Below are 27,152 nucleotides of genomic sequence, written 5' to 3'. Positions count from 1 at the left end.
GCCAAGAGGTAAAGAGGCTCACCTCCTACTTGGAAGGTTGAGGGTTCAATCCTAGGTAGCGGCAGATGTTTATCAGGACACAGAAAAAATATCTGCTGTGAACTCCACATAGGTGTCAGGAAGGGCATATGGTCAGTAAGCGCCCAGCTCCACTCCTTCACCCCGACTCCAGGGATTAAAAGAGGAAAAAATGGGCTCTGGGCTAGTTTTCTGTAATCCCATCCATCCAACCATTCACACAGTAATATATTTCTCTGTGAACTCTACACATGTAACAAGTACTGTTGATGGTGTAGAAGACTCATTATTTCTCAAGGTGTTGGGGAAATCGGCTATAATAGCAAGAGTTCAAGTGTTTAGGTATAGTTTTAATACAATTGAATTTCTGGTGTGAAACTATATTGGAGGATTTTATAACAGAGCTCATGAAATAAAAACTGGAAATGAGTTTTAGTCTAAAGATGCAGTTTTTAACTCAAAGAAAATATATCAGTCATGCCCTATACTTTGACAAACATGTATGATAAATCAAGAACCAAGATCTATAAAGTATGCCATAGATTTATAGATTCTTTATATCCAATTCTTTCAACCCTTGTATGAAGATAGTTGTGGCCACCAAGCAGTGATAGATAAGCATCAATTTTACTCCATCCTCAGATAAATCAGCTGATACTGTACTCAACAAGGCAGTAGGAAAAATGGCTATTTTTCTGGTTATTCGGGTTTTCTCCAGCGTAAAATTGGAAGTGTCTTGGCGACATTTTGACGAAGTCTCATTCGTCATCTTCAGGCTGGTGTTTTCGGCTTCGTGCTTCTAGGAGCAATGTGTGATCGCAGCTGTTTCTTCCTTTTAACTGCCAGTGGGGGTGTGAACTGATTGGGTGGAAGCTTGCTGTGTTCTGATTGGGTGGAGGTGTGTTCTGATTGGTTCGGGGTTTGGCTATGCTCTGACTGGATGGGGGGTTGGCTGTACTCTGATTGGATGGGGGTGTGTTCTGTTTAGGTGGGGGCTTGGTTGTGCTTGGGTTAGTCTGAGTTGCAGGGGGATTTGAGCTGGTGAGCTGCATTGCTGTTGTTTGGCATTGCGTTCGTGGTCGTGCCACATCTTCATGGTGGGTGTCAGTTTGCTTCATGTATGGATTGGAGGGGTTTAAAGTGGCTAATGATGCAGCTGTGGTCTGGTTTCTGGTTTGTGGTCGTGCCTCATCAGTGTGGGTTTGCTTTTTGCATGGATGTGTGGTGGTGACATCCTGTATGGTTTTCGTGAGTGTGGGTCTGGTGTCATTCTTTATGTTAGGGACTCGTTTGTCAATGAGGGCGGGTTTCCAAATGGCTGTTAGGCTTCGTCGAATGAGACTTCGTCGAAACGGCGCCAAGACACTTGCAATTTTATAACCAAAGACCTACATACAAACACCCGCGAAAACCTCAGAAAACACACACACACACACACACACACACACACACACACACACACATATATGTCCAATTTTGTATAAACAAAGCCATGCAAAATATCAGGGTACATGAGCAAATCTTTTTGCTTGCCTCAACTTTGCCACAGCACAAATAACAGAAATCCATGTTTTCCACTGTTCTGCAAACCATGAAGATTAGGCAGCTCTAATTTTGAGTGTAATTCGTCTTATGACAGTCCACATTCCCTTTCTGTATCCCACATAAACATTTTCTCAGTAGGTTCTTAGAGAGTTCTTCAGTGTGACAGCTATATTTTGCCATTTTTATTAAAAATGGTTTTGCAGGTAACCTCATTGCAGCTGTGATGTTTTAAGAGGGATAGCAGTATTGAAGTCCAAGAAAAATGGTCCTTCTTGTTGTGGGAGGAAAGTGCTTGGAATAATATTGTAAGTACCAGGAGATATATTCTCAATTTCCAGATAGCAAAAGCCACACCTTGGAAAGTGAAATATAGAGAAAAGGCTACTGTAATATAAGATTTCATATGATAGTGACCAAATATGCAGAAATCAGATGAGCTATTACCTGTAATCACCACTATTTTTCTTCTGAAAACCCAAAGATCCCGGATCTCCTATTAAAGAGACTGTTACAACTTCAAGTCCAACACTGTACTGCCTATAAATGAATCACAAGTTGGAAGCTTCTGAGTTTAAAGTAAAATTAGAACTTTTAAAAAGTGGTGTATGATTCCATCTGGATCCATATTTGATCCACAGTTTGTGCCAAGTCATAACAGTGTTTAACTTCTCCCAAAGGTGCCATGCAAATCTAGTCACTGAAGTCTGTAATATTTGTTTATGGATTAATGTGATGTATAAAGGCAGCCTCAGAGTTCGAGGTTGAGCTCAGAATGTGAACATGATAAACAACAATTCTTTTAAAAATTACTATTTAGTTCTAATTGCTGACAATATGGGCTGAAAATTATAGATAGTATAATTTAATTCTAACTAGTTAATTTAAATATTTTTAAATCTGAAACTGCAAGTCTTACCTGTAAGTAGTTAACTGTATTGTTCCAATTATTAAACACTATACAAACCTTGGTCCTCTTAGTTCAAGCAGGAGTGGCCCAGTCTTGTCCACTTGAAACTGGTATATAGGGTTATTCTTGCAAGTATCTCTAAAATTTCCACATCCTCCAGCGCTGCGACCTTTCCACTGTCCATTCACCTGAAAGAAAATCACTCCAAAAGCTTCTTAGCCAGCACATCTGTTTTCTTCTTTCTTAAAAAAACTACTTTCAATTTAATTTCATCTGTCCTATTTAATCAAGCCTCATTATTCATTTCAAAGATAAAGTGGAGAATGTGGAAATTTTAGAGATACTTGCAAGAATAACCAAAAATCACTTAATGAATGTCTCAATTAACAACAAATGTTGGGCTCAATTGTGATCATAAGTCGAGGACTATCTTACCTACATTTAAGGACACAAGAATAAATGTTCCAGAAAGGGGAATTGGATTTGAATCAGCAACACAACATTTTTCTGATTATCGGGCTCCTTTCTAGCTCATATCTCTGTATAATCTGGCTGTAATAATACATCAGAAACAAACTGTGAGGGATCATTTAATTTTGGGAAAAGGATATGGAAGCCTACCACGTTTCCCTGAAAATAAGACCCCGTCTTGTATTTTTTTGAACCCTGAAATAAGCGCTTGGCCTTATCGCCATGCGCTCAAAAGCCCAATTGAGCTTATAATATCAGGGCATGTCTTATTTTGGGGGAAAAAGGGTATTTACTGTGGCTTAATGAGAAAACTACTATGCCTTATAGTAGTTTTCTCTCAACCTGGTGACCACTATATTTGTTGGGACCAGAATTTTCAGCCAGTGAGCTATTCTAAGAGTCTTAAAGGTTCTCCTGTTTGGAGGCAGTCCAAGAGAGATCTGAGCCATTCTGACTAACACAGGATTTCAAAGGTTGTTTGCAATTACATTATATCCATGCTATTAAAATTGGATAAACAATTCCAGTCATGCAATCAAATGTTCTTTTAACTACCATGCATCCCAGTACATCTGAACATTAGGAACGGCTTTTCTATTCAATCTAATCCAAGGAGTAGTTAATGCAATATTATGTAATAAAAACCCACAAAAGAAAGCTGCAAGAAATATTTATCTTACTTTGCATGACTATAGATAACTAACATTTATATAATTTGGTTTCTGTAACATATAGTAGCTAAATTTTAACTACAAAATTTAATTATTTCTTACTCTTTTTGATACAGCATATGGTGTTGGAATCTTAGAAAAGGTAAACTTGCAGGCTGAATACACCTAAGATCAAGAAGAAATTAATCTTTAACCCAGAATGATTCATACTATCAAGAAAAAGAAAACAAGAGAAAACTGGAACTGAATGGAACTATACAATTTTAATTTCTTCTCACTGAACAGCCATATAATTATATAGTTTTTGTGCAAATATTAACTTTCTGAAATATATTTATATAATTTTTTTTATGAAGACCTGAAAATAATGGGAAAACCTTATTTTTAAAGTAAACATAATACTCATAAAAATACTATTTCAGAGGACACTGGCTATTTTGGATCCATGACAGCTAAATCAATAATAAATTTTTATCTGTAGTAATCTTCTTCTGGTAGTCTAGATCCCCTAGTGCCCAACATAGTTATGACCTACTTTTTATGCAAAGGAAGTAATTACCTGAAATAAAACTACTTGATGAAACAGAATTACAGATGGAAATTCTCCTTCTTAAAATTGGCAGTAGGATTTTAAGTATCCCTGAGATACAAAAATTCCTGTATCTCCTATCCATAATCCTTTATTTGGCAATATTTTCATGCAATTTAAACTTGTGGCATTTCTCATATGTTCAGATTACAGAGCCCAAAGAAATGAAAACAAAGTTACTGTGGATACCTTAATCAGTGGCAGACAGATGGTCATTATCAAACTTATTACATACACATGATTTTTTCAGAATGGAGGTCATGGAAGTTGAAGATGTGGCAGTACTAATGATTTCCATTTAATATTTTTAAAAGATTACATATACACTTACCCTGAGGGTGTAATGAATTGTGTTCTGTTTTTCGTACTGAGAAACCACAAGTGTAAATGTGTGAGTTCCTGAAGAAGTGAGTGTTATTTTGGTTAGATAGTGGGGACTATTGATTCGAATCCCATCAATGTATGGTGGAGGATCAGCTGGGAAAAAAAAGCACATCTGTGTTTAAAGATAATTTAGAATAGACCAATGTGAAATTACTCTAATTAAAATGATTAATAAATTAATATTCTACTAGAGCACTATAGTGAAGCAACATAAATACAGCACTCTTAACATTCTAAAATAAATTCTCTGCACTAAAACATGGAGAGATAGGCAGATCTTACATTTCTAGTCCATATTTTCAATTCAAGAAATCAATGAAAATATATTTTAAGATGAATGAGTGAAGCTTTATGATCGCCATGGCATTAGTATTGGAACTCTGACCATTTTCTGTCCAATGTGCTGCTGTGGCCATCAACTTGCCTTTTTTGACATCCCTCTAGTCCAGGGATCTGCAACCTTAAACACTCAAAGAGCCATTTGGACCAGTCTCCCACTGAAAAGAAAACAATTGGAGCCAATAATTTAACAACCGGTGTGACTGAATGGACGTGGCCAACTCGACGTCACTCACTCCCACCCAGTCACATGATTCCCCCCCAGCCACGCCTATCGAGCCAGTCATTATGGCAGAGAACCGGTTGTTAAATTATTTGCCCTGCCCAGCCCTGCCTCACCCCTCCTTGTCACACCTAGCCTGAATGTGTTGTTCGCCTTTTTTTCTCTCTCTCTATGTCTGTCTCTCTCTGTCTCTTTGCCCCCCCTCTCTGTCTCTTTGCCCCCCTCTCTCTCTGTTTCTCTCTCTCTCTGTTTCTCTCTCTTCTCTCTCTGTCTCTGTGTCTCTGTCTCTTGTCTTTCTCTCTTTCTGACACTGATGCTGTTGCCAGGAGTGAGTGGAGCAGGGTCGCATTGTGGCTCCGCATTGTAATGGGCTCCAGGAGGAGGAGGGGACCTCGTCTTCCCCATTGTGAAGCGTGCTAAATTTCATTGTGCTGTGTAAGGCGCTGTGAGAGCAGCGGGCAGGCCATAGAGGTGGCAACAGCTCCGAGGCCGAAACGGCTTACAACTCCGAGATGAAAGCAGTGGGAGATGAGGACCGCCTTGAACGCAAATATACCACGATGAAGACAGAATGATGTTGCTGCACAAAGGAAAGTACAGGGGCGCTTTGCTCCCTCTCTGGAATATGGAGCGAGTCTGACAGGGAGCCGCAGCAGAGGGCCGAAAGAACCGGATGAGGCTCCAGAGCCACGGGTTGCTAACCCCTGCTCTAGTCCTAGTGGATGCTGTGGTTAGCAAACATATTTCTCACAGAAAAGTTATATCCACATTGCCTATCTTTCTTCAACAACAAATCAAGAAGAAAGGAAAGTTGTAGGAAAGATTATGTGCAGGAAAGAAAATTGTGATATACGTACCAGGGTAATATACCTTTTTCCCTTCAGTTTTATAGACCACCATTGTAATGAATTCTCGGTTGTGTGCAAAGTCATCCTATAGAAAAGTGATGGCAAAAATTACTTTAATCCTCAAAACCAAATATTTATATACTATTTATGACTACGATTTCATTCAACATTCTTCCTTGTCTAAATTATAATTGTTTCAGACAGGGGTGAAATGTAAAATTTTTTGCTACCAGTTCTGTGGGCGTGGCTTGATGGGCATGGCTTGGTGGTCATGTGACTGGGTGGTCATGGCCAACTAGATGTCACTCACTGTTAGAGCCAGGAGCGCATTGCCTCCCCCCTCCTTCCACCAATTTTCCATACAAACTGCCCACCCCGTATCTGCAAAGGCAGAGCCCCCTCCCCTGCAGAGCGATCCAAAGAGGGGAGGGGGATGCTGCAGAAAAGGCTGCCTTCCACCCGTGCCGGCTCTGCAGGGCTTGGGGCTCCAAAGCAGCCCACTGGATTCCCACCCCGCCACCTGCCTGCCAGCGCCAATCTGGGAACTCGGCCCGCGGAGTCCAGCACTCCAGGGGAAGGAGGCACAGCCACGGTGGCACTTCCTGGCAACGAAGTAGAGTGAAAGGGGCAGAAGCCACCGGCGGGGCACAACCCCCCCTCCATGCAGGGAGAGGGCCAGGCCCAGCCACCCCACTACAGAGCCCGCGGCACTTTCCCTTCGGCCTGGGCACACTTGTATTCATGCGGCTGGCCAGAGCAGAGCATGGTGCGGGCGGACAGGCATATGCAGCTGCTGCCTGGCCAGCATCACCATGCCTCCACAGCAAGAGGCGCGCCAGTGCCGCCTTCCCCGTGTCCATTTGCTGAGCATGGAAGGGGCAGCTGCCACCACTGCTCTCACCACCCTCCCTGCCCACCTGACTGCAGATGTCCGCCTGCCAGAAGCAACCTCCCAAAGTAATCCGCCGCCGTTTGCTTTCGTTTTGCGGTGGGAGAAGGAAGAAAGCAAAAGGCGGTGGCGTAGTGGCACTCTGAGAGGGCAGGTGGGCCACGGACGTCCTGGGGCTGCTGCACATGCGCACATGCATGTGCCACATCCCCGCCTTTCACTTTCTTCTCCTGCTGCAAAACGAAAGCGAACAGTGGCAGGTTGCTTTGGGAGGACACACACACACACACACACACACACACACACACACACACACACACACACACACACAGGCTTGGAACGGCAGTGCCCAGATACCTTCCGGGGCCTTTAAGAGCTCCTGAACGGACCCACTGCCCCAGAGCGGATCCGGGCGCTGCCATTCCGAGCCTCTGTGTGTGTGTGTGTGTGTGTGTGTGTGTGTGTGTCTTTGTTCCTGGTCTTTCGCAGCAGCCCATGCACGATGTCCCGTCCCCAGCTGCCCATCTTAAAGGCACCTCACTCCGCCCCTGCTGCCCCGGGAAGGGGAGTGGGCTCCTTGGCTGTTCCAGCTGCCCCAGAGACCCCTGCCTGGCCTGCCTGGGAGGCGCAACAGGTGAGGCGGTGGTTGCTCCCAGCAGGCTTGGAATGGCAGCGCCCAGATCCGCTCCGGGGCCTTTAAAAGCAGTGGAAATTGGCTGTCACGCCGCACAACCTCCATGGCAGCTCCCCCAAGCAGACCCATCGCCCAAGGAGTGCGATCTGGGGGCAGCTTCAGCCAGTCCGGCCCGGGAAAGGCCAGAAGGGGTGAATTCCCAAACTCTGGTTAAGCCGGCCGGGGACAAGACATCAGACACTGGCTGCTACGAAAGACCAGGAGCAAACACATACACAACCCGCGCACACATCGGTACTGGTGAGGTTTTTAGCAAGCAGCGCGGGAAGCCAGACTTGCCTTCATAAGTACGAAAACTTCCTACAAATGAAGAAACGGCAGGAGCAAGCAAGCGCTTCTTTTTGCACTTGCTCCTAGCGTTTTTCCACTTGGACAGGAGGAGGAGAAAGAAGAAGACGAGGGCGACAATCCCGGGCGTGTGAAGCAAGGCATGAAAATCCACAACAGGAAGCTCAGGGTGAGTGAAAAGGGGGAGCAGCCGAGCGCTTTGTTTCTCCGGAACCAGTAGAAAAAAATGCTTAAAAAGTAAAAAAAAAAAAAAAAAAAAGTTCCCACGATCGCACATCACTCAGCTGATTGTAGGAACTTTTTTTTTAACTTTTTAAGCATTTTTTACTACCGGTTCTCTGGAAGTAAAAGCAGAAAGTAACGACTGGGTGGGTGGGCAGAGCCTCGGGTTGCCATTGCTATTGGTTCTCCGAACCACCGGCCATCATCACTACCTACTCGCCCGAGCCAGTCCAAACTGGGAGCATTTCACCCCTGGTTTCAGACCTTCCAAAGCAAGCAGACTCCTCATATCTACTGTAACTATCTCTGAATTTATTGGACTTCAGCTTCCATAATTGCCAGACATTAGAGCTAAATGCTGGAAACTAGTAGCCCAACTGATCTGGGATATACCTGATTAATGGATTGCAAATTCTCAATAGGAAAAATGTTTCTTCGTTTTAAATAAGCTTTCTTTTTACAGGATAAATATTAATGCCAAATCTTTATCAACCGCCACTGAATCTGAAATGAGATAAAACCTGGTTATCCTTGTGGGGATAGAAGGCTAAAGAATCCCAGTTTCTTCTTTCTGCTTATGTCTAGTTTACAAAGCAGTTAGTGAACTATTACTGTAACTGGACACAGTGTTGTGTGATCAGGCATAAGAACACAGCAACTTGTGGAAAGTGGAGATATACATCTAATATGTTTTTTATATTTGAGCTATGCTTCTGGTAGTTCAATTGTCATAAGGAACACCTGTATCTTAGATCTGCATTTTGTTTCCCTTACAAGTTATTTGGAAAAATGATGAATACCTTGTCAGTAATGTGTCGACTGAGTAGAACCCAAACTGCAGCACCACCTTGTGGGCACTGAATCTCCAGTCTGTACTGTGGATTATTAGCCAAACTGTAAGCATCTTTCACAGGACCCTGTTTTGCATCCCAGGTACTGTTCAGGAAAGAGAAAAGTGGAAAAAGAGTTCTGTGTATTTAAAAAAATTGCAATCAACATTTATACCGTTTCCCCCAAAGACATCATCCGATAATAAGCCCAATCGGGCTTTTGAGCACATGGCAGTAAGGCCAAGTGCTTATTTCAGGGTTCAAAAAAATATAAGGTCTTATTTTGGGGGAAACACAGTAATTACTTTTCATGAAAGCTACCATTTGCTCTCAATTTGGTCTTGCAAATTGGCATGAAATACTAGGGAGAAATAATAAAGCAAAAACAGCTGCAGATGTACAAGTCTTAGCTTATAAATGCTCAAAAAAGTGTCACTTTTCAACAGTTTATACATGAATCATTTATTCTTGGATCAGGCTTCAAAATGTAAAGAAAGGCACCACAGATTAATACTTGAATATTAGACTAAGGGAGGCTAATAACATGCCTGCTGCTTCCATCTCTACACTCTGCAATAAGTATACAAGAAGAATAAGCATTTTATATCCTTTTCTATTGGACAAACCTGTGAATGCAGGTGGATTCCTTAAAAAGAGCTGGATTCCAACTCAAATAAATAACATCATAATACTTGTATAAATCTTCCCAAGCAATCCAGAAAATTCCTATATAAAAACATGCAGATAAAACTCTTTTAATTATTTTTACCAATGACTTATCATCCAATACCAGTGATTGAATATTAAATTATCAAATGGTAGGAAAAAAGGACTAAAGATACTACAATCTTGGACATTTTTACTCAAAGATAAGTTCTGCAGAATTCAATGAAGCTAACTCCCAGAATGTATGCACACTATTGCAAGACTGTATTATATATTAGTACTGAGAAGTTCCTAAATCAAAGTAGCCTACAATTTCCCACCTATTCAAAAGTGGCAATAGATTTCAGTTTAGTACTTAAATACTATGCATTTCAGTATTTGTTTTGTTTTTACAATTGCAGAAATTATCTGTAAAGTAATTTTATCAAGATCTTTTAAAACTGATGAGCACAGATTCCAATTTTTAATAAAGCAAAATTCATCATTTATTTCTTGCATTGTGTTATTTCCTACATTTATATTTCACCCTAAATCTGAGAGATTAGCAAGTATATATTAGGATGAACGAAAGCAGGGCTAAATCACACATAAGTTTGATAAAAGATAAATGATAAAATAAGCTACACTAGCTCTCACTTACTACCTTCCCTCTGCCAAATCTAAAATGCCCAGTGGAGGTGCTTAACTTCACCCACCCAATCAACAACTTTATCCGGATAAAACTTTCATTTGGAATTACAATTTCTTATTCACAATTACTCCAATGTTAATGTCGCTACTTCAGTGGTATTTATCTCCGTTAAATATGCACTAGTCTGTATCATATGTCATTAACAGCCTTGGTCAATTTTAGTCCTGCAAGGGGATTCTAAACAGTTATCGAGCAGAAGATTCATTCAATGATTCAGACAACTCTGCTTTACTGTCTTGCATCCTTGATAGTAAACCTATTTCAAATTGATGAGAGATGTGATTCCTCTGCCATCTCTGCAGTTTTCCTCTTGGACCACAAAGGGGTACCAAAAGAAACAAATCATTTGTAGCCCTGTTTTTTTTTTCTCTTCAAAAACCATTCTGATCTTTTACCGTTGTCTATTTTTTGAGCTGTTCTGGGATCAAAGTTTAAGTATTTCTGAAGTTCAGGAGTCCAGCTTTTGTTATCATTTTCACTGTATCTCCCTTTCCAACGTAGGTGGCTCCAGGGATTTTTCAACTGGAGGAAGCGAAAACCCTGAAAAAGAGGAGACACAAAATATGACTTTATAATACATTTCTTTTTGAGAATAAAGAAAACAAGTTAAATGTCATTAATTTTATTAATCATGGATTACAATAGATATCTACCTTGTTTCTCTCTCTGCCATTTACAGTAATTCCTAAAATGACCTGGTAAAATCAGATTTTTAATAGCATTATATTGCAATATCTGAAATAAGCCACTCTTTGTATTTGAAAGAATTCAACCACCACAGATGAGAAGGGCTATGGAGAAGTCATGTGAGGGATATGGAGAGGACACATGATATCACAAAAAGCAGGAGTGATGTTTTTAAGATTTTTCTTTTTATGTTCAGGTTTTTTTAAGGACATTCAGTATATCAAAACAACTTGAGGTTTATTTTGTTTCTAAGAAGTACTGAAAATCTATGAACCTTTTTCACCAAATTTCAGGGATGAGATGGGAAAGAGGGCTCCAATGGCTTCAAAGAAAGAACTAAGGTTCTTTCTATGGACTTGTTTACCTCTTTAACATTATTCCATTATTTTAAGCATTTTAATCCCACTTTGGGACCAAAAAGATGAATTGGACAGATTTTTCAAAGTTTTTCTTCCCCTCAGTTTTCGAGTAGTGGTACAAGAGATCAGATTAAAAAAAAAAAAAAAAAGTAAACCATGTCAATTTAAGAATAGGTCCAAAGGTTCTTATTTCAGAGTTACCTTGTATTCTCTAATATCCAAAACGGCATAGGCGTGGGTTGGTACTAAACCCCAACGTTCCCCTTCTTCCTCAGTCATCACTCCTGTAGCTGTTGTGATAAGCACATCCCCCTTGTGAAATCTGGCCAAGAACAAAAAGTTTACTTCAGACTTGGCTGCTAATGTTTCCCCATGCAATGCTTGCCTGTTTAATTTTCTAAAGGAAAAAAAACACCACATATAGTATTTTGGAAAATATAACTACATGTTGGCAGAACTGATGTTCCAAAAAATTCTAGGAAATAATGGGGCAATTTTCAACCTCTGGGCAGCAGCCCAATTCCCCCCCCCCCCGGCCAGGCCATCAAGTTACAAAGATTGGGAACTACTGCATTATGTCAATCCATGACAATTGAATCCTGGAATATTAAACATAACACCCCTTTAACTTTACACTTGGAATTGGATTCTTTGATCCTGTTTATAATTCTGCCTCACACTGTCCCATAGATGTTACTTTCAAGACTACATCTCTGGGTCTTGGCTCCCATATATCTCTCCAAAATGGGGAACCACCAGCTGCTTTTCTCATAAAGATAGAATTAGTCAGGCCAGTTCTAGTGGAACAACATAATCATGAAGATAACTTGGAGTCAAGATATAAACAGGTTTAAAATTAACACCAGTCACACCAACTACATGTAGAAGCCAAGAGAAAACCAATTCAAGGACCTGTACAAGTGCGGGTAAGTACAGGTATAATATACTCCACTGAATAACTGCAAGGTAATATGTGGGGTGCTGAATTTTAGGTCAACTGAGTGGTGATAGAGCCATGAGCCATTGCAGCCAGGTTTTCTCATTTGAGGTTGGGCCATAAATAGCACATTACATACAGCTTGACAAAGACTCCCTTGGCCATGGCTTCCATTTCCAGATTCAACAGAAACCACCAGTTCAGGAGGATTTCTGAGTTCCATTAGCAAGTACTTATGCACAGTCAGTTTCATTCTTCAACCATTTACTCTCTAGGCACTGCTTCTCTTGGAAGCTGTGCAAAAATCAGAGGCCACTATGGATTAAAAAAAACCAATCCTTGAACTTTTACAACACTGATTGTGACAACATTTTTGGAAATAAGCAAAAATTACCTTTGGTAAAGCATTCTAAAGGAACTATCCTTGTTAAATGTTTGATTGTCTGAGTGCATGGCAATCCTCTCAGGTATCCAACCAGTCAAAGCATGAAGATCAATATTCTATCATCACCAATAAAAAATGCATAATCCAGATTAATGAAATCCAGGAAACTACAGTTTTTGATAACCATACATTTCAATAATAATTCCACAGCTATGTAAAATCCATTTTTTCTCCAAAGCAGGCATATAAGGAAAACAGAATAGTAATCTTACATTTTATAATAGTTTTCAAATAAGAACTGTATTACATGAGTCAGTTCCTTTTTTCTTCTTTGTTGGATGGCAACTATAATGGTTCTTTGATAAAGAGATTACATTTAAAATGTGATTGTAATAAGGCCAAAAGGATTTCATCACACACACATGTGCACACACACAAACACACACATACTCTCAGAAGGAAATAAAATTTGTTTCTAGAATTTATTTTAAAGCTCAGTATTAGCTATCAAGAATATTTCTCATATTTGCAGAGGGCACCGAAATAATATGGTTAATTCCAAGATACATTATTTGCCATACTGAAAAAAGAAAGAAAACCATAAGAAAAAGTATATATTGTTCACAGGCTTCAAATAGATTAAAGTATTCTCACTACTCTGTGTACATTGAAGCATACTTTTCATGTTCAATCTTTCTCAACAAACTTTTTTGGGACTACAATATTTTTTATACTACAATTTTTTGTATTTTGTTTCTAATTTTACAATTTTAATTATAACTTTCTAACTTGCTTTTTTAATTTTAATTTTTAATTACAATTTTTGTAGTTTTTGCACTACAATCTTTTTGGAGTACAGTTTTATCATCCTTAACCTTGTTGACAGTTGCTCTCAAAATACTTGGGAGGCCAATTCAGTGAAAAAAACTGAACTAGATTAAAAGGAAAATTATCTCCTAAGGGACCTTTGCCAGCCTATTTTTTTCTAACATCTTGCCAAGAGTCACATAATACTCACCGAATTTGAACCTGGAAAATCATAACCTCCCATGACTTTCATGTAAGCTTTTTCTATCAATGATACCCAAAGCTCATTTTTGTTGTTTGAATAGGAGCAGAGAAGTCCTCCACTGTGATCTACTGGTAACAAATCATCAATGACTACCTGCTCAAAACAGATGGAACAAGATCAAACAATATGCAATGCAAAACTGCAACCATTATTCTTTTAGTAAAATCTTTGAGGAAATTACTACAAAGGAAGGTTTGCAGAAGCAAGCTACAAGACTGTTAGAAACCCAGTGGATGAAGGGATAGAGGTCTTGTAAGATAAAGGTAAAGGTTCCCCTCACATATACGTGCTAGTTATTCCCAACTCTAAGGGCGGTGCTCATCTCTGTTTCTAAGCCGAAGAGCCAGCGCTGTCTGATGACAATTCCGTGGTCATGTGGCTGGCATGACTAAACGCTGAAGGCACACGGAATGCTGTTACCTTCCCACCAAGGTGGTCCCTCTTTTTCTACTTTTTACGTCCTTTTAAACTACTAGGTTGACAGAAGCTGGGGCAAGTAATGGGAGTTCACTCTGTTATGCGTAACTAGGGATTCAAACCGTTGAACTGCTGACCTTTCTGATCGATAAGCTCAGTGACTTAGCCACTGAGCCACCACGTCCCCTTCGGGGTTTGTACAACTTGTTAAAAGTTTAAATCTCTACCTTTCTAGGGACACCATTGATGTGCAGCTTGACCATGTATTTTCCACATGGATTATATTCAGGTTCTCCTTTTTTATTTTGTGGGTAAATGATGCTATGTTGAGAAAAACATGTAGACAAAATTAGACTACATTCTGTATACATTTATACTACATATAAATACATCATTTAAACCAACCTTTCCAGCTTGGCAGCGCAACAGGGAGAAGAGGGGATGGCTTCATGTGAGACAGGCATGTGCATGAGCAGTTCCATTGTGTAAGTGGCACATACATACGTTGCTTGCACAAATGGAGTTTCACATGAGTACCAGTACCATTGGTTGCACAAATGGAGCTGCACTCATGAGCACGAGTGCCAGCCATTCATGCAAGTGGAGTTGTGTGATTGCTCGCCTGTAGCTTGTGAAACTTGGTTCTGATCAGACCATGGTCCAGTAATGGGTCCCCTGATTTAAGCTCTATATCATTAACAAAAACTCAGACAGATATTACGCTAGAAGATATTAGAAATGAAAATATTGTATGAAAAAGTAAAATGAAGCATAAAGATAGCACTTACCAGAAGAACTTAATAGCAAATATAGATTATTATTGCTTTTCACTTTTATGGGAAAACTTACTTTTGGCATATTTTTCTTAACAAAATGATAGCATCATCCAATAAAACAACTTAAAAATTAAACAAAGACTATAAATTATAGTGGATTTATCCTGAAGTGTTTTACATTTAGAATTCAAATATTGCCACTGATATGGCAATATCAGGGATGTCATTTTACCAGGGATGTCAAACTAGATTTCTTCGAGGGCCGATCAGCACTATAGTTCTCCTCTGTGGGCCAGCTGAGGGTGGGGAGATGGGATGGATGCCTCCTACAGCACCCTGCCAGCCAAAACAGGGCATGGGTGGCCATCCCGTTTTCAGCCTGGATGGCCTCCTGCAGCCCTCTGGCAGCCAAAATGGGGCACGGGGGGCTGCATGCGCTCCCCCCCCCCGTGTCCCATTTTGGCTGCCAGAGGCACCGCAGGCCGATCTTTTGCTATTTCTAGGCTGGCCCCATGGGCCAGATTTAAGCACCCCATGGGACAGATCCTTGAATTTGACACTCTTGCATTAAACTTATAACCAGGCCAGTGTTTCTCAGTCTTAGGAACTTTAAGATGGATGGACTTCAACTCCAAGAATTCCCCCAGCTAGGGCATTCTATTTTTGAATGATTTAACTCTTTCCTTTTTCACTTGACTAGCAATAAATGTACTCAAGAAATGAAAAAGCAATTTGATAAAGTATGTTGAAACTATCATCTAAAATCAAAGGTATCGACTTCTAAAGTAAATTTAAATCAAAATAAAGTGTATCCCAAGTTAAGTGTTACTGGCAACAAATAAAATTATTAAATAAAACTGCATGTCATTGAGCAGAAAAAAGTGTACCTTGTAATCAATTTCTTGTTGTATCTTCTCTCATAAGCTGCACTGATAGCAAGTGAAGCAACAAAGGAACAATCTGAAACAATTGTCTAAGAACCAAACAGAACAAACAAATACAAATAGAATTCAGGAATTTAGTTCTTACAGTTCAGCATAATAATGGAGACAACTTTGATCCAACCCAAGTCTATTTTTATTTCCTTAGTTGAGTTAAAAACCTGTCAGTTCTCTGACAGATTCAAACTGAATTCAAAAGTATTCTCAATGTGTTTTAATGATAACCCTTATCACTAGTTCTCTTCCCCTCTTCCCCCTCTCCTTGTCACAAAACAAGTGGTTTTAATGGGTGTGACACTGTAAATGGAATAGTAGTTGTACTCTTGGACAATATTCCCAGAACCTATTAACACAGGATGTGATAAGACCAGAGAAGAGATACTGAAGCTGTAGGGCGTGTAAACAGAGAAAAGAGACCGAGTAAGGCAACATCCAATCTTCTTTTTCCAGTAAAAACAAATATAGGTGAAGTTACAGGTACATCTTATCTAGTGACTGCCCTGCTTAGTGACTGTTCAAAGTTGCAATGATGCTGAAAAAGTAACATTACCACTGCTCCTTGTACTTACGACCATTGCAATGTCTCCATAGTCATGTGATTGAGATTCAGTGCTTTGCAAACAACATTTATTTATGGTTGCTGTAGTCTCCTATCATCATTTGATTACTATTTATGCATTTCACAGCTGGTTTTTGAAAGCAGAATTAATGGAAAAGCAGCAGTAAAATCGCAAGTTAATGGTCACATGTTGTCTAACTTAAAAGCCATGTTGATTAGAGATGAAGTTGTAAATTCCAATTTTAACTGTTAAACTGTTAAACTTTCATAAAACTGTAAGTGTACAATATATACTAGAAAGCAAATTTGCAGGCAAGAGATGGAGAGAAACCAAAAAAATAGGCTTACCTGTTTAATGCTGAAGCTTGACACAGTATAGATCATAGTGGGATTATTTGTTATATCGTTTGGCCGCACCCAACGAGAAAACATGGTCTTTTGCTTAGGAGACAACGGCAATGGGCCACATTTATCTCTGAAATCAAAACTACTTGTAACTATATCATCCTTAGCAAACATCATTTCATCAAATATTATTATTCAGGATATTTTTTTTTAGAAAAAAGAAATCTAAGCATTTTCAGTGCATACGACCAGCAACTACATTTTTATGGCTTTCCTCTTAGCTTCCCAGTTCTTAATAAAAGTAATTTAGTTCCTATTCTGAATTAGAGCCTGTTACATTTCAGTCAAACTAGTCTCTTTATTATAGAACATTCCTTATTTTCAATCTGATTTGTTTTTTTAATTTCTGAGGTCCTTGAACATATGTCCTCTAACTTACCCTGGTTCTATTAAGACACAAGCTATTCCCTCATTGGCTAAAATCTACATCATAATAAACCAGGGGTCCTCAAACTTTTTAAACAGAGGGCCAATTCATGATCCCTCAGATTGTTGGGTCCTCCGGACTGGCTGGGTGGGCGTGGCTAGGTGGTCATGTCATGGTGGTCATGGCCAATTTAGCAGTCCATTAAACAATACACACAAATTAAACTTTAATTTGTTTTGCTCCTGGGGGTGTTTTATTTGCTTTTGTTTGCATGTTGTTCTTTTGGTTGATTTTTCTTTTTACTAGATCATTTTTTAAATTGTTTAGGAGTCTAGTGGTCCACTTCAGGAAACTCAGTTTTGCAGCAATTCTTCTCAGCCCCAAGGAGCTTACAATCAACAAGTGTCTTTCTCTCTTTCCCTCCCCTCCATCTCTCTCTCCCTCTTTCTCTCTCTGTCTCTATTTTCTGGAGGCGGGGCAGGAGGGGAGGTAAAAAATGGGGTGTGCGGAGGCCCCAGGAGGCTTCTGCATGCCGTTTTTGGCCGGCAGAGTGCTTCTGGATGCGGGGAGGCCAAAAACCGAGTGCACAGAGGCCTCCTGTGGCATCCACATGCCTGGTTTTTGGCCTCCCCCACCTCCATAAGCATTCTGCTGGCCAAAAATGTTGGCTTTACCTTCCAGTTCCAGCCCATGGGGCTCGCGAAGCTAAGTCCTGTGTTTGGCTGGTGAGGGGCTGGCGGGTGGGTGGGGCAATATGGGTGGGGCAGTCTCATGGTCCTGCGTGGGCTGGATTAATGGCTTCGGCGGACCGTATCTGGCCCACAGGCCGTAGTTTGAGGATACCTGTGCTAAACCAAGACTAACTCTAACACATTATATGCACTGCACTATGTCTAATGCAGTGGATAAACCCTACCACTATGATTTGTAAACCATGACTTATGATCTGATATTATGTGTGAATAAAGCACTATGGCTTATTCAGTAACTTAGCACAACATGTAAACAAGTGTTAGCAGATAGTCTTTGGGGAGATATTTAACTTACAGAAAGGGTGAGCAGAATCTTGGCAACTCAAAAATAAAGTTTATAACTATTATTTGGGTAATTATTTGAGGTAATCCCTCCAAACCTAGAAAGAGTTCTAGCTTAAAAAGAGGAAATAGAGCAGGAATTCCTGCTATACTATTCAAGTCCACATTTCAGATATAAATTGCCTGGAAGAGGTCAAAGGAAGTATGGTAAAAATTCATTATTAATTAATAAATTTTTAATTAATTCATTATTAATTCATTATCAATTAGCACACCTGGCGACTCAACATTTAAATACTTTAATTGAAAATGTTTAGTACGGCCGAGCTCCACGTACTGCATCAAGCCCAGAAACTACTCCTGCCATCAATTAAGGAAATCTATCAGCGCCAAAGCCCACTGTATTTACCAATTTATTTGTAATTGCAGAGACAATTACATTGGCAGAACTGATAGGTGTTTGGCTTTTAGAATGAAGGAGCATTTCCCGAAATGGATCCAGACAGCTTTGAGTAATCCAACAGCAGCAGCAAATCATGGTCAGAAAATGCTTTGGCCATTGCAAGACATTTATTAGCTATGTGCCACCAAGTTGATCCAAACATTGCATTCAGTTTTATTGCACCACAGGAACTCTCATTTTCTGCGGTTTGCCGAAGCAGTTGCCATCAATCAATTGAAGCCTTTTTTGTGTGTGCAGAAACAGCTGTTTGTCAATCTACGCCTCCTGTGGGCGTGAGGTTTGCCATTGGTAGTTCCCCACACATGTTATATGTTTTATATAACGTTTTAAACATTCTTGTTAGAACCTATATTTTATGCTGATTTTCAACCATTTTATTGTAAGTTTGGTACTGATGAGTCAATATGAAATGCTTGCATCTACCACTGTTCGTCTTTTAATTGTACTGTTTAAAAATTCATTAGAAAATACACTGCAAGAGGCCATTGCTTTAACAGATTGCCAAACTGATATGTCAGTTAAATTTGCTGACATAAATTTAAATTATTTTATAATAAGCCTTGGGGGAACATTCCAACAAAAAGAAAACTGGCTAGAGAGTCAGATACAAATGCTTCTCCTCTTGCACATCTGCCCTATTGGCGAAGCCTATCAGAATATCAGTCATCTTGAAAATCGCAATGTCAAAGAATACAGGGAAGAAAGATTGCTTGTGTGTACTACTAATTTCCATGTTTGTTTAAAACATGGTTTATGTACTCATGTGCACCACAGCAATTTTTCAGATTTGCTTAATATTCATATAGTACATAAAATTGTACATATTTTTCCAAATAGCACAATTTGAAAAATTGCTATTGATAACCAAACATAGTGAGCAATTTTTAAAATCCATGTTTGTCCATGCATGAATGGACAACACACACACATATATATATACAGTATGCATACATACATATTAGTAATTGCAGCTTATTACAGTAATTACAGCTCAACAATACTGAAAGCTCTAAATCAGGGCTGTCAAATTCCCTGCCCGTGGACCAGATGCATCAAGTGCTGGCCACACCTCCACCCGGTTTAGCGAAGGGGGAAAAAGTCCCAATACATCTTATGACACCGCTGTGATGATGTGAGTTTGACACCCCTGCTCTAAATAGTGAGCAGTGAAAAAAGTATTTGGTGAGTACAAAGATAAACTTACGAGAAAGGTATTGGAAAAGCAAAACGTTCTCTCAGGTCAACACTCATGAAAGGGACATATTCAATGCCATTTATTTTTGATGTCTTCCTAAATACAAAGGAAACATGTTAGAAAAACAGATCTGTTCAAATTCTACTTCTTTCTCTTCATGCTAGCCGCTTATGAACAAATGTGGATTTGTTCTGCCTAGTATTTGGGTCCCTTCCTGCTATGAGACCTGAATTAAACATATAGGTCTTCAGTGTAATTTTTCTTCAGTTTGCACTGAAAGTCCTGTTTAGAGAGCAACCTATTGTTTTAAAAGTATTCCAATATTCCACCTTTCAAAGTGACAGAGCAATAGAGATATGTGACAGAATAATTAAAACTACATGATGATCACTTTGAAAAGCTTAAAAATTGTGTTTAGATTCATTTCCTGCTGAGAAGACCCTAGATCCCTTTGTTTATGGCAAGTGCTGCCATTAAACAATTTCTATGGTTAAATCCAAGTATTTTTCTTGATTTTACTACAAGGTGGTTCCTATGGTCTTTTTCCAGGAAGATTTTTTTTCAACTTCCTAATCTAAGAGCCCTAGAATTCCATATATAGGTTGTCCTCGAGTTATGAATGTAATGGAGCCTGCCCATTCCATTCATAACTCGAGGATTCGTGGGAGTGAGTCTCATACCTTGAATGGGATCACTCCCTCCTTTTACTCATACATTTGCTAATCAAATGCATGGCTCGTTAAGTGCATGTGAGGTATTACAGGGTGAGAAGACCATGGGAGGGCCTAATGATGAAATAGGCCACCTGCTTAAGACCACCCAACAACTCCCCAACCCAATGAAATACCTCATGCTCCACACAATTGCTTCCCCTCCCACCCAATCTGCCGCATTGGGTCACTTACCATGTGAAGCTCTAGAAAGCTATCTCCTCTCCAGCATCTCAGCTGTATGCATCCGTCTGCAGATCCATTTTGGTATGCGCAGGCCTCACCTGGCATTTTGCCAGCAAAAACAGAGCTCTGTTTAGGCCTGCACAGGCCTCATCTGACACTTTCAGGCCAAAATGGAGGTTCGGAAGAGCGGGCCTGCCCATCCAACACTCCCTTTTGGCCGGCAAAGTGCAGGACGAATGTGGCAGAGCCTCTGTCGTTGTTCGTAAGGGTGAACAATTGCTGTGGTGCTGCAAGAGTCATAGTTTCAGGACTTGTTTGTAAACACTAGGGGGCACTTATTGAACGTTTGCTAAGGAAATGCTCATAACCCGGGGATTATCTGTAGTCTTATTCAAATACTAACACTGCTTACTATTTCAACTAAATGCTTGCCATAGGGTAGCGGTCCTCAATTTTTCCTGCTCTGTGGACTGGCAGCGGTGGGAAGGGGATGATTTCACCTGTATGTAGGCTGCTTGTGCAAATGGAGCTTCCCGTGCTTGCCAACCACTTGTGCAGCTGGTTCCAATAGGCTACAGACCAGTAGTGATCCGCAGACTGAGGGTAGGAGATCTTTGCCATAGGGCACCTTAATGCTTACAGATTTTGAAATTATCTTTTTCCCCCAATAAGTAGACATTTTTACTTCAATTTAAGGTGGAAATGTCTAGTAATAAAGGATTTCTTAAAAAGAAAAACACTTTCTGACAACCAGGCTACTCTACCTCTTTCAACTGAACCAGCCACAGTTCCTGCAGCACTCCCCTTAGATGCTTCCACAGATAGTCCTCCCCATACAACATTCATTTAGCAACTGTTCAAAGTTACAATGGCACTGGAAAAGTGACTTATAACTAGTCCTTGCACTTATGACTATTGCAGCATCCCCAAGATGATGTGATCAAAATTTAGGCATTTGGCAACAGCATGTATTTACAATGGTTGCAGCATCCTGGGGTAATGTTAATTGCCATTTGCAACCTTTCCGCTTGGCTTCCAAGAAGCAAAATCAATGGGGAAAGCCAGATTCATTAATAACCACATGATTAACCTAAAAATTCCAGAGGCACAATTGACTTAATGACCTCCCTGCTTAGCAATGGAAACTGGTGTTCCAGCTGAGGACTACCTGTATTGCTTTAAACAAAATTTTACATTTAATTGTTTAAAACATATAAAAATGTGATGCTAGATCAACTAGATCTAGTCTTTCCCATGCTATTGCTTCCTATCATGCAATGAGTACCAACTCCTCAAATCTCCATGAACTCTATTCTAAATATCTGCAGCCATCACATCTGAAAGGGAGCAGCTTGAAGAAAGCTGGTTCAGTTATTTATTATGCAATATTATAACCATCTCCAAAAAGAGTGGAAGAATCTATCTGAACTTGTTTAATGAAGAAAATTAAGACAGACAATCTGGGAATTTCCAGGCTAATTTCCAGATTAGACCAAGCGTGCCCAACCTGTGGGCTGTGGCCCATTACCACGCTGTGGCCTGTTGACCACTGGACTGCGGCCCCGTTTGTGAAACTCTCATGCTTCACATGTGCACACAGATTAGACAATGGATGAAACCATCCAGAAGGTGGCAGCAATAAACTTCTCTCTTAAGATAGGAAAAATATATGGATGTGTAAATTATCCAGAGCTAAGCTTGGCATGAAGGAAGTTTCAGACCATAATATTAGCAACAGTTTTTCTTCTTTCATTCGCTTCCTGAAGAAAATGTTATTAACTTCCTGATATACACTCATCAATAAGCAAGTCCGCATGCCGATTTTAAGAATTATGAAATAGCAAATTTAATCTATATAGACAATTTGCTGCATTTATCTCTAGGATAGTATTTTTCAGCATTAAAATCTACACTCATTTATTTAAGTTAGCTTATTCAATAAACTAGGCTGTAGCCTAGATTAGGAACTACATCTATATATATATAAGCCAAATACCACTCACTCATCACGAAATCTCCAGAACGGTAAAGCCTACAAATTTGAAATTTGGTATGTATGTTCCTCTTGGCTTCTAGTGCTTGCTAAGAAAGGATTTTTCGAAATGACCATCTGATCATTAGTATTTCATATACAGTATTATATTCGCAGTCTGATGCTAAGGAGTTAGACGTTCTACTCCCACTCCCCACCTGAAAAGAACTCTGTCCCAACTGCCAGTTGTCTTATATTAACACGTTCTGATGTTACCTCTTCGCTAAACTGGGTGTGGGCATGACCAGCGTGTGACTCATCTGGCCTATGGGCTGGGACATTCTACTCCCCTCCCCCTCTGTTCCAACTGCCAGATGCCTTATATTAACATGCTCTGATGCTACAGAGTTACACATTCTACATTATGTTTCAGGCTTTAAGTCTCAATTTATCATGCCCGATCACATAGTTTCATAGCGAAGCATGGGTGTCCAGCTAGTTTTATATAAACATATTGCAGAATATATTTTTCCTCCCTTACCTGAGTACTTGGATCTCCTCCACAGTATATCGCTGACCTTGAGGTTCACTAGCATGAACAGGTCTGATGGACTGTGGCTTATCATTCAAGGAAAAATCAGGTCCCAATGGGAAAAAAGTTCTCACTAGCTGACCTTGCTTCACTGGAGCTGGCTTGTCTTTCTGAGATGCCTTTGAATTTTTCAGTGCTTCAGCTCTACAATTAAGTTAAAAGAAATGGCAACTGCAATATAGCAAAAAGAATGTGTTCATTCTTAAACCTTATATGCTTCCCTATAGACATAAAAACCACAAGGGTCAAACAAAACTCAGCAGAATTGGTGGATTTTGCTCTCACCAATTAAACTGATGAGTACCTGGGAATTAAGTTCAACTCAATTATTCCAAGTTACTTTACACAAAACTTAAATCATATGTATATGAGCTATGATTACATATAAGATTTCTTTTTTTAAAATCAAGTTTTATTAATCCCTCCCCCCATTTTCACCCACATATTTTATGAAGATATGGCATATCATAACTTATACAATTTAACATATTCAAGTACATTTTACTCAGTTACAATTTTTGCCAAAATTTCCTTTTTCCATTTTTTAATCCTGTCTTAAAATTTATATGCTTATTTATATAAACAACATCTTAATTCACCCTCAAATTCTAATTTTTCTGTTTTAACTCATATTTATTCTCTTTTATTTTTTAATAACTCATTCTTTATCCTAGTACATTTATGCATGTTCGGGGTTGCCTTTCTTCCATTTTATCTTTTTTATTGTACAGCAATCTTTCTTCTCAATCTCTCCCTCCCTTCTTCCCTTTCTACTTTCTTCTTCCGGCTTCTCCTACTCCTTCTCTACTTCCCCTTCCTTTCTCCCTCTCCTCCTCTCTTTCTTCCTTTCTAACCCTCTCTCCTACTCTTATTTCCCCTTCCTTACTTCCTCTCCTCTTTCCTTTCTTCCCATTCCTCTCTCTCCTTCTTCCTCCCTTCCATCCCTCTATTCCTCTTTCATCTCTCTCTATTGCTATATCTATTTTCTATTTTCCACTATGGTGTCCAAGCAACCCCAATTTTTTTTTCATTTATTTTCTCAAAATTTCCCTTATCTTTTAATTATTAACAATGTATTTCAACTTATTCCATTTTTATCTTAAATCCTTTACTAGTATAACCTTCCAACCCTTAACAATATCTTTCTTCTATTTTATTTCTTACATGTAGTGTTTTATTCTTACTTCCATCATTTATTAACATTTCCATTTTATTCAATTTTACATTTCAATTTTCCCCTTAATTTCAATTATTTTGTTACTATTATTTCTCTCGAATTTGTATATCTTCCAACAACAAAATATATAGTCCATTCTGTCTTTCACATTGCATCTACTGATCTATTTTATATCAAATAGAGTATTTCTTCTTTTTTACTTACTCACATTTCATTTTATCTTTACTTATATCCCTTTTACAATAATGTGTATTGTACAATAATTCCTTCTAAATTGTTTTTTACATGATTTCTAAAGTTAACATCCTTCTCTTCAATTAGCATATTCATCTTTTAAATTCCTTTTTACTATCTCCTATTTCCTTTTAATTTCTTCACAATTCCATTTCTTGACACTTTCCTCCCTTTCTCCCATTCCCTTGCCTTCTTCTCCTCCTTTTCTTCCCCATTTCTTTCTCTTCTCTTCCTTTTTGAGATGTATTCCCCCTTATCCATTTTTATTCTATCACTATTAATCCCAGTATAATCATCTTTTTTATTCTGTCACTGTTAATCCCAGTGTGATCATCTTTTTTATTTTATCAGTTAATCCCAGTGTAATCGTTTTTTATTTTATCACTGTTAATTCCAGTGTAATCATTTTATTCTGTCACTGTTAATCCCAGTGTAATCATCTTTTTTATTCTGTCACTGTTAATTCCAGTGTAATTATCTGTATCTTTATTTTCATTAATTTCCTTCCCAATTCTCCATGTTATCAATTTAAAAGGCAAGGATTTTTAAGTTTATTATTACTTTACATATAATTTATATTCAAAGTCCATGTAGTGTCTTTTTTTCTTTTTTATCTTTCCAGATAGTGTCCAATTCAAACGTTCCTTTGAGCCATTCCAATTTCAGTCTTTGTTCTCCCTGCTCCTCTTGCAATCACGTTCTAGTTATATAAACAAAACATTGTACAGTACTTCCAGAATTTTATCACAATGATATAAATAAGTTTAGTACGATACTTTCTTTCCACCAGCAGATGTCTCTCTCCAATTCACAAATCCTGCAGCCACAAAATATCCCTTTGTAGATCCACAAAAATGATTATTTCCTCTTCTCCGAATTAAATCCTTTTGTTGTTTAAAGAATACTTCTCTATCTCCCTTTTTCTTGTCTTATTTTAATTTCATCCAAATCCAGTTTTAAATCCTGGTGAAAGGTTCTTTTTAAAGCTTTAGTTTTAGTTTTAAAATTCCTTTTGTTCTTTCGCTTAAATTCCCGAGTGCCAATTAGCCGCTAATTAGTCGTTGGGACTTCTTTCAACCTTTTAAATTTTTTTCTTCTTAGCTGTGAGTTGGCCAATTACTCACCCGGTAACAATACTCTGTTCATTCTCCACTCCTGCTCACATCTTAATCCGGTTGCCCCAGCTTGTAGGGACATAATGGCGGCCTCCCCAACCGTCAGGTCAAAGAGCTGTCTCCGACCTTCTGAGGAGCTTGCCTGCTTCTCTTTGATCTTTCAAGACACCTCTATCTCTGCCCCGTCCCTCCAAGACGGTTCTGGTCCAAAGATCCCCTGACAGCGGTTTGTCTGGCTGGGTTTTCGTGAAGCCCATCGGAGCTTTGCTATTTCCCAGCCAGTATCGCCACGACGCTTCCGGTTCCTCCGATTACATATAAGATTTCTGATTTAATTATTATGTCTTGTTTTATACCAATATTGAACAAACCAGAATGAAAAAATATTCAGCATTATTTTCAAACAGTTAAAATGTCTTCTTGTATACCTCAGACATGTTTTATGCCATAGTTCTGGATCGCTATCTGGATCGTAAGTATAGAAATCTAAGCTCTCCAGACATTGCAGAACAAATATCATAGGGTTCCTAATCAACCAAGTCAACAGTAAATTGCTTAAAACTAGAAAAAGAGACATTTAGAGTGACCCTCATATTCCTGCTTTATATTTTTATTTTGTATATTAAAATAGTAGATAAATTAATTAGTTGTAGGCTGAAAAATAAAAGTGCAGTGATGGTTGTGAATACATTTGAAACTTTTTAGTTGTTTAGTTGTTGAAACTTGTCTCTCCTCTGTTTACCACACTCAGTGTTATAAGCGATGAAATAATGGAAACTATCATATAATATACATGTACAAAATTCCAAGAAGTTTACCTGTCCAATGCCTGTCGAGCTAGTTGCTTCAGTTTGATTTGAAGAACTGTTTCTGATGTTTCATTAGACTGGAATATTGAAAAAATAAGAAGGAAAATAGTCTATTAAACTATCTATAAAATAAATCAGCTCAGTAAATTTTCTTTCCCATTTACTACACAACTGTTTATAGAAAATGGAGAAGGTATAACCATATCAGGCTATTATTAGCACCTTCCGTCACCAATATATAAACTAAAATTGCTCAGATACAACTAATTAGAAGCTAATGTTGTACAGTGAATAAAAACTAAATCCACTACTGTGTTTCTCCAAAAGGAAGGCTGGGTCTTATTTTCTTTTGACCCCTGACAAAACGGCTAGGCCTTCTTTTTGGAGGGTTCTAATTATTGACCCACCTCACGGCGGTGGCACTGACAGCCACGCCCAGCAGGAGCTCACTTCTTCTGCGGCCACTTGCCGCCACTGACACGCAT

At 39.1% G+C, this 27,152-nt stretch overlaps 1 protein-coding gene across 4 annotated transcripts in view; it reads right to left on the bottom strand.

The window, feature by feature from the left end:
• Positions 1-347: 347 nt before the first annotated feature.
• The window catches only part of CAPN7 (calpain 7), a 53,382-nt gene continuing 26,577 nt past the window's right edge, over positions 348-27,152 (bottom strand). For 3 of the 4 annotated variants that reach the window (XM_060685868.2, XM_060685873.2, XM_060685869.2), the window contains exons 4-21: positions 26,677-26,744; positions 23,282-23,476; positions 19,882-19,968; positions 16,757-16,883; positions 15,796-15,881; positions 14,360-14,453; positions 13,662-13,808; positions 12,653-12,759; positions 11,523-11,643; positions 10,671-10,815; positions 9,545-9,644; positions 8,889-9,024; positions 6,005-6,080; positions 4,533-4,678; positions 3,715-3,777; positions 2,528-2,658; positions 2,008-2,100; positions 348-1,917 (exon numbers count right to left, since the gene is read on the bottom strand). In XM_060685868.2, coding sequence (XP_060541851.1) covers positions 1,773-1,917; positions 2,008-2,100; positions 2,528-2,658; positions 3,715-3,777; positions 4,533-4,678; positions 6,005-6,080; positions 8,889-9,024; positions 9,545-9,644; positions 10,671-10,815; positions 11,523-11,643; positions 12,653-12,759; positions 13,662-13,808; positions 14,360-14,453; positions 15,796-15,881; positions 16,757-16,883; positions 19,882-19,968; positions 23,282-23,476; positions 26,677-26,744 — 2,067 coding nt within the window. In that variant the 3' untranslated portion in view covers positions 348-1,772. The remainder of the gene's footprint in view (positions 1,918-2,007; positions 2,101-2,527; positions 2,659-3,714; positions 3,778-4,532; positions 4,679-6,004; positions 6,081-8,888; positions 9,025-9,544; positions 9,645-10,670; positions 10,816-11,522; positions 11,644-12,652; positions 12,760-13,661; positions 13,809-14,359; positions 14,454-15,795; positions 15,882-16,756; positions 16,884-19,881; positions 19,969-23,281; positions 23,477-26,676; positions 26,745-27,152) is intronic. The other variant, XR_009620956.2, reaches the window with a different exon arrangement.

Source organism: Pantherophis guttatus, chromosome 4, assembly GCF_059756535.1.
Source record: "Pantherophis guttatus breed Tessera chromosome 4, ASM5975653v1, whole genome shotgun sequence".
NCBI classification, from domain to species: Eukaryota; Metazoa; Chordata; class Lepidosauria; order Squamata; family Colubridae; genus Pantherophis; species Pantherophis guttatus.
Note: the sequence above shows the minus strand (reverse complement) of the source record. Positions and strands in the feature narration are given on the sequence as shown.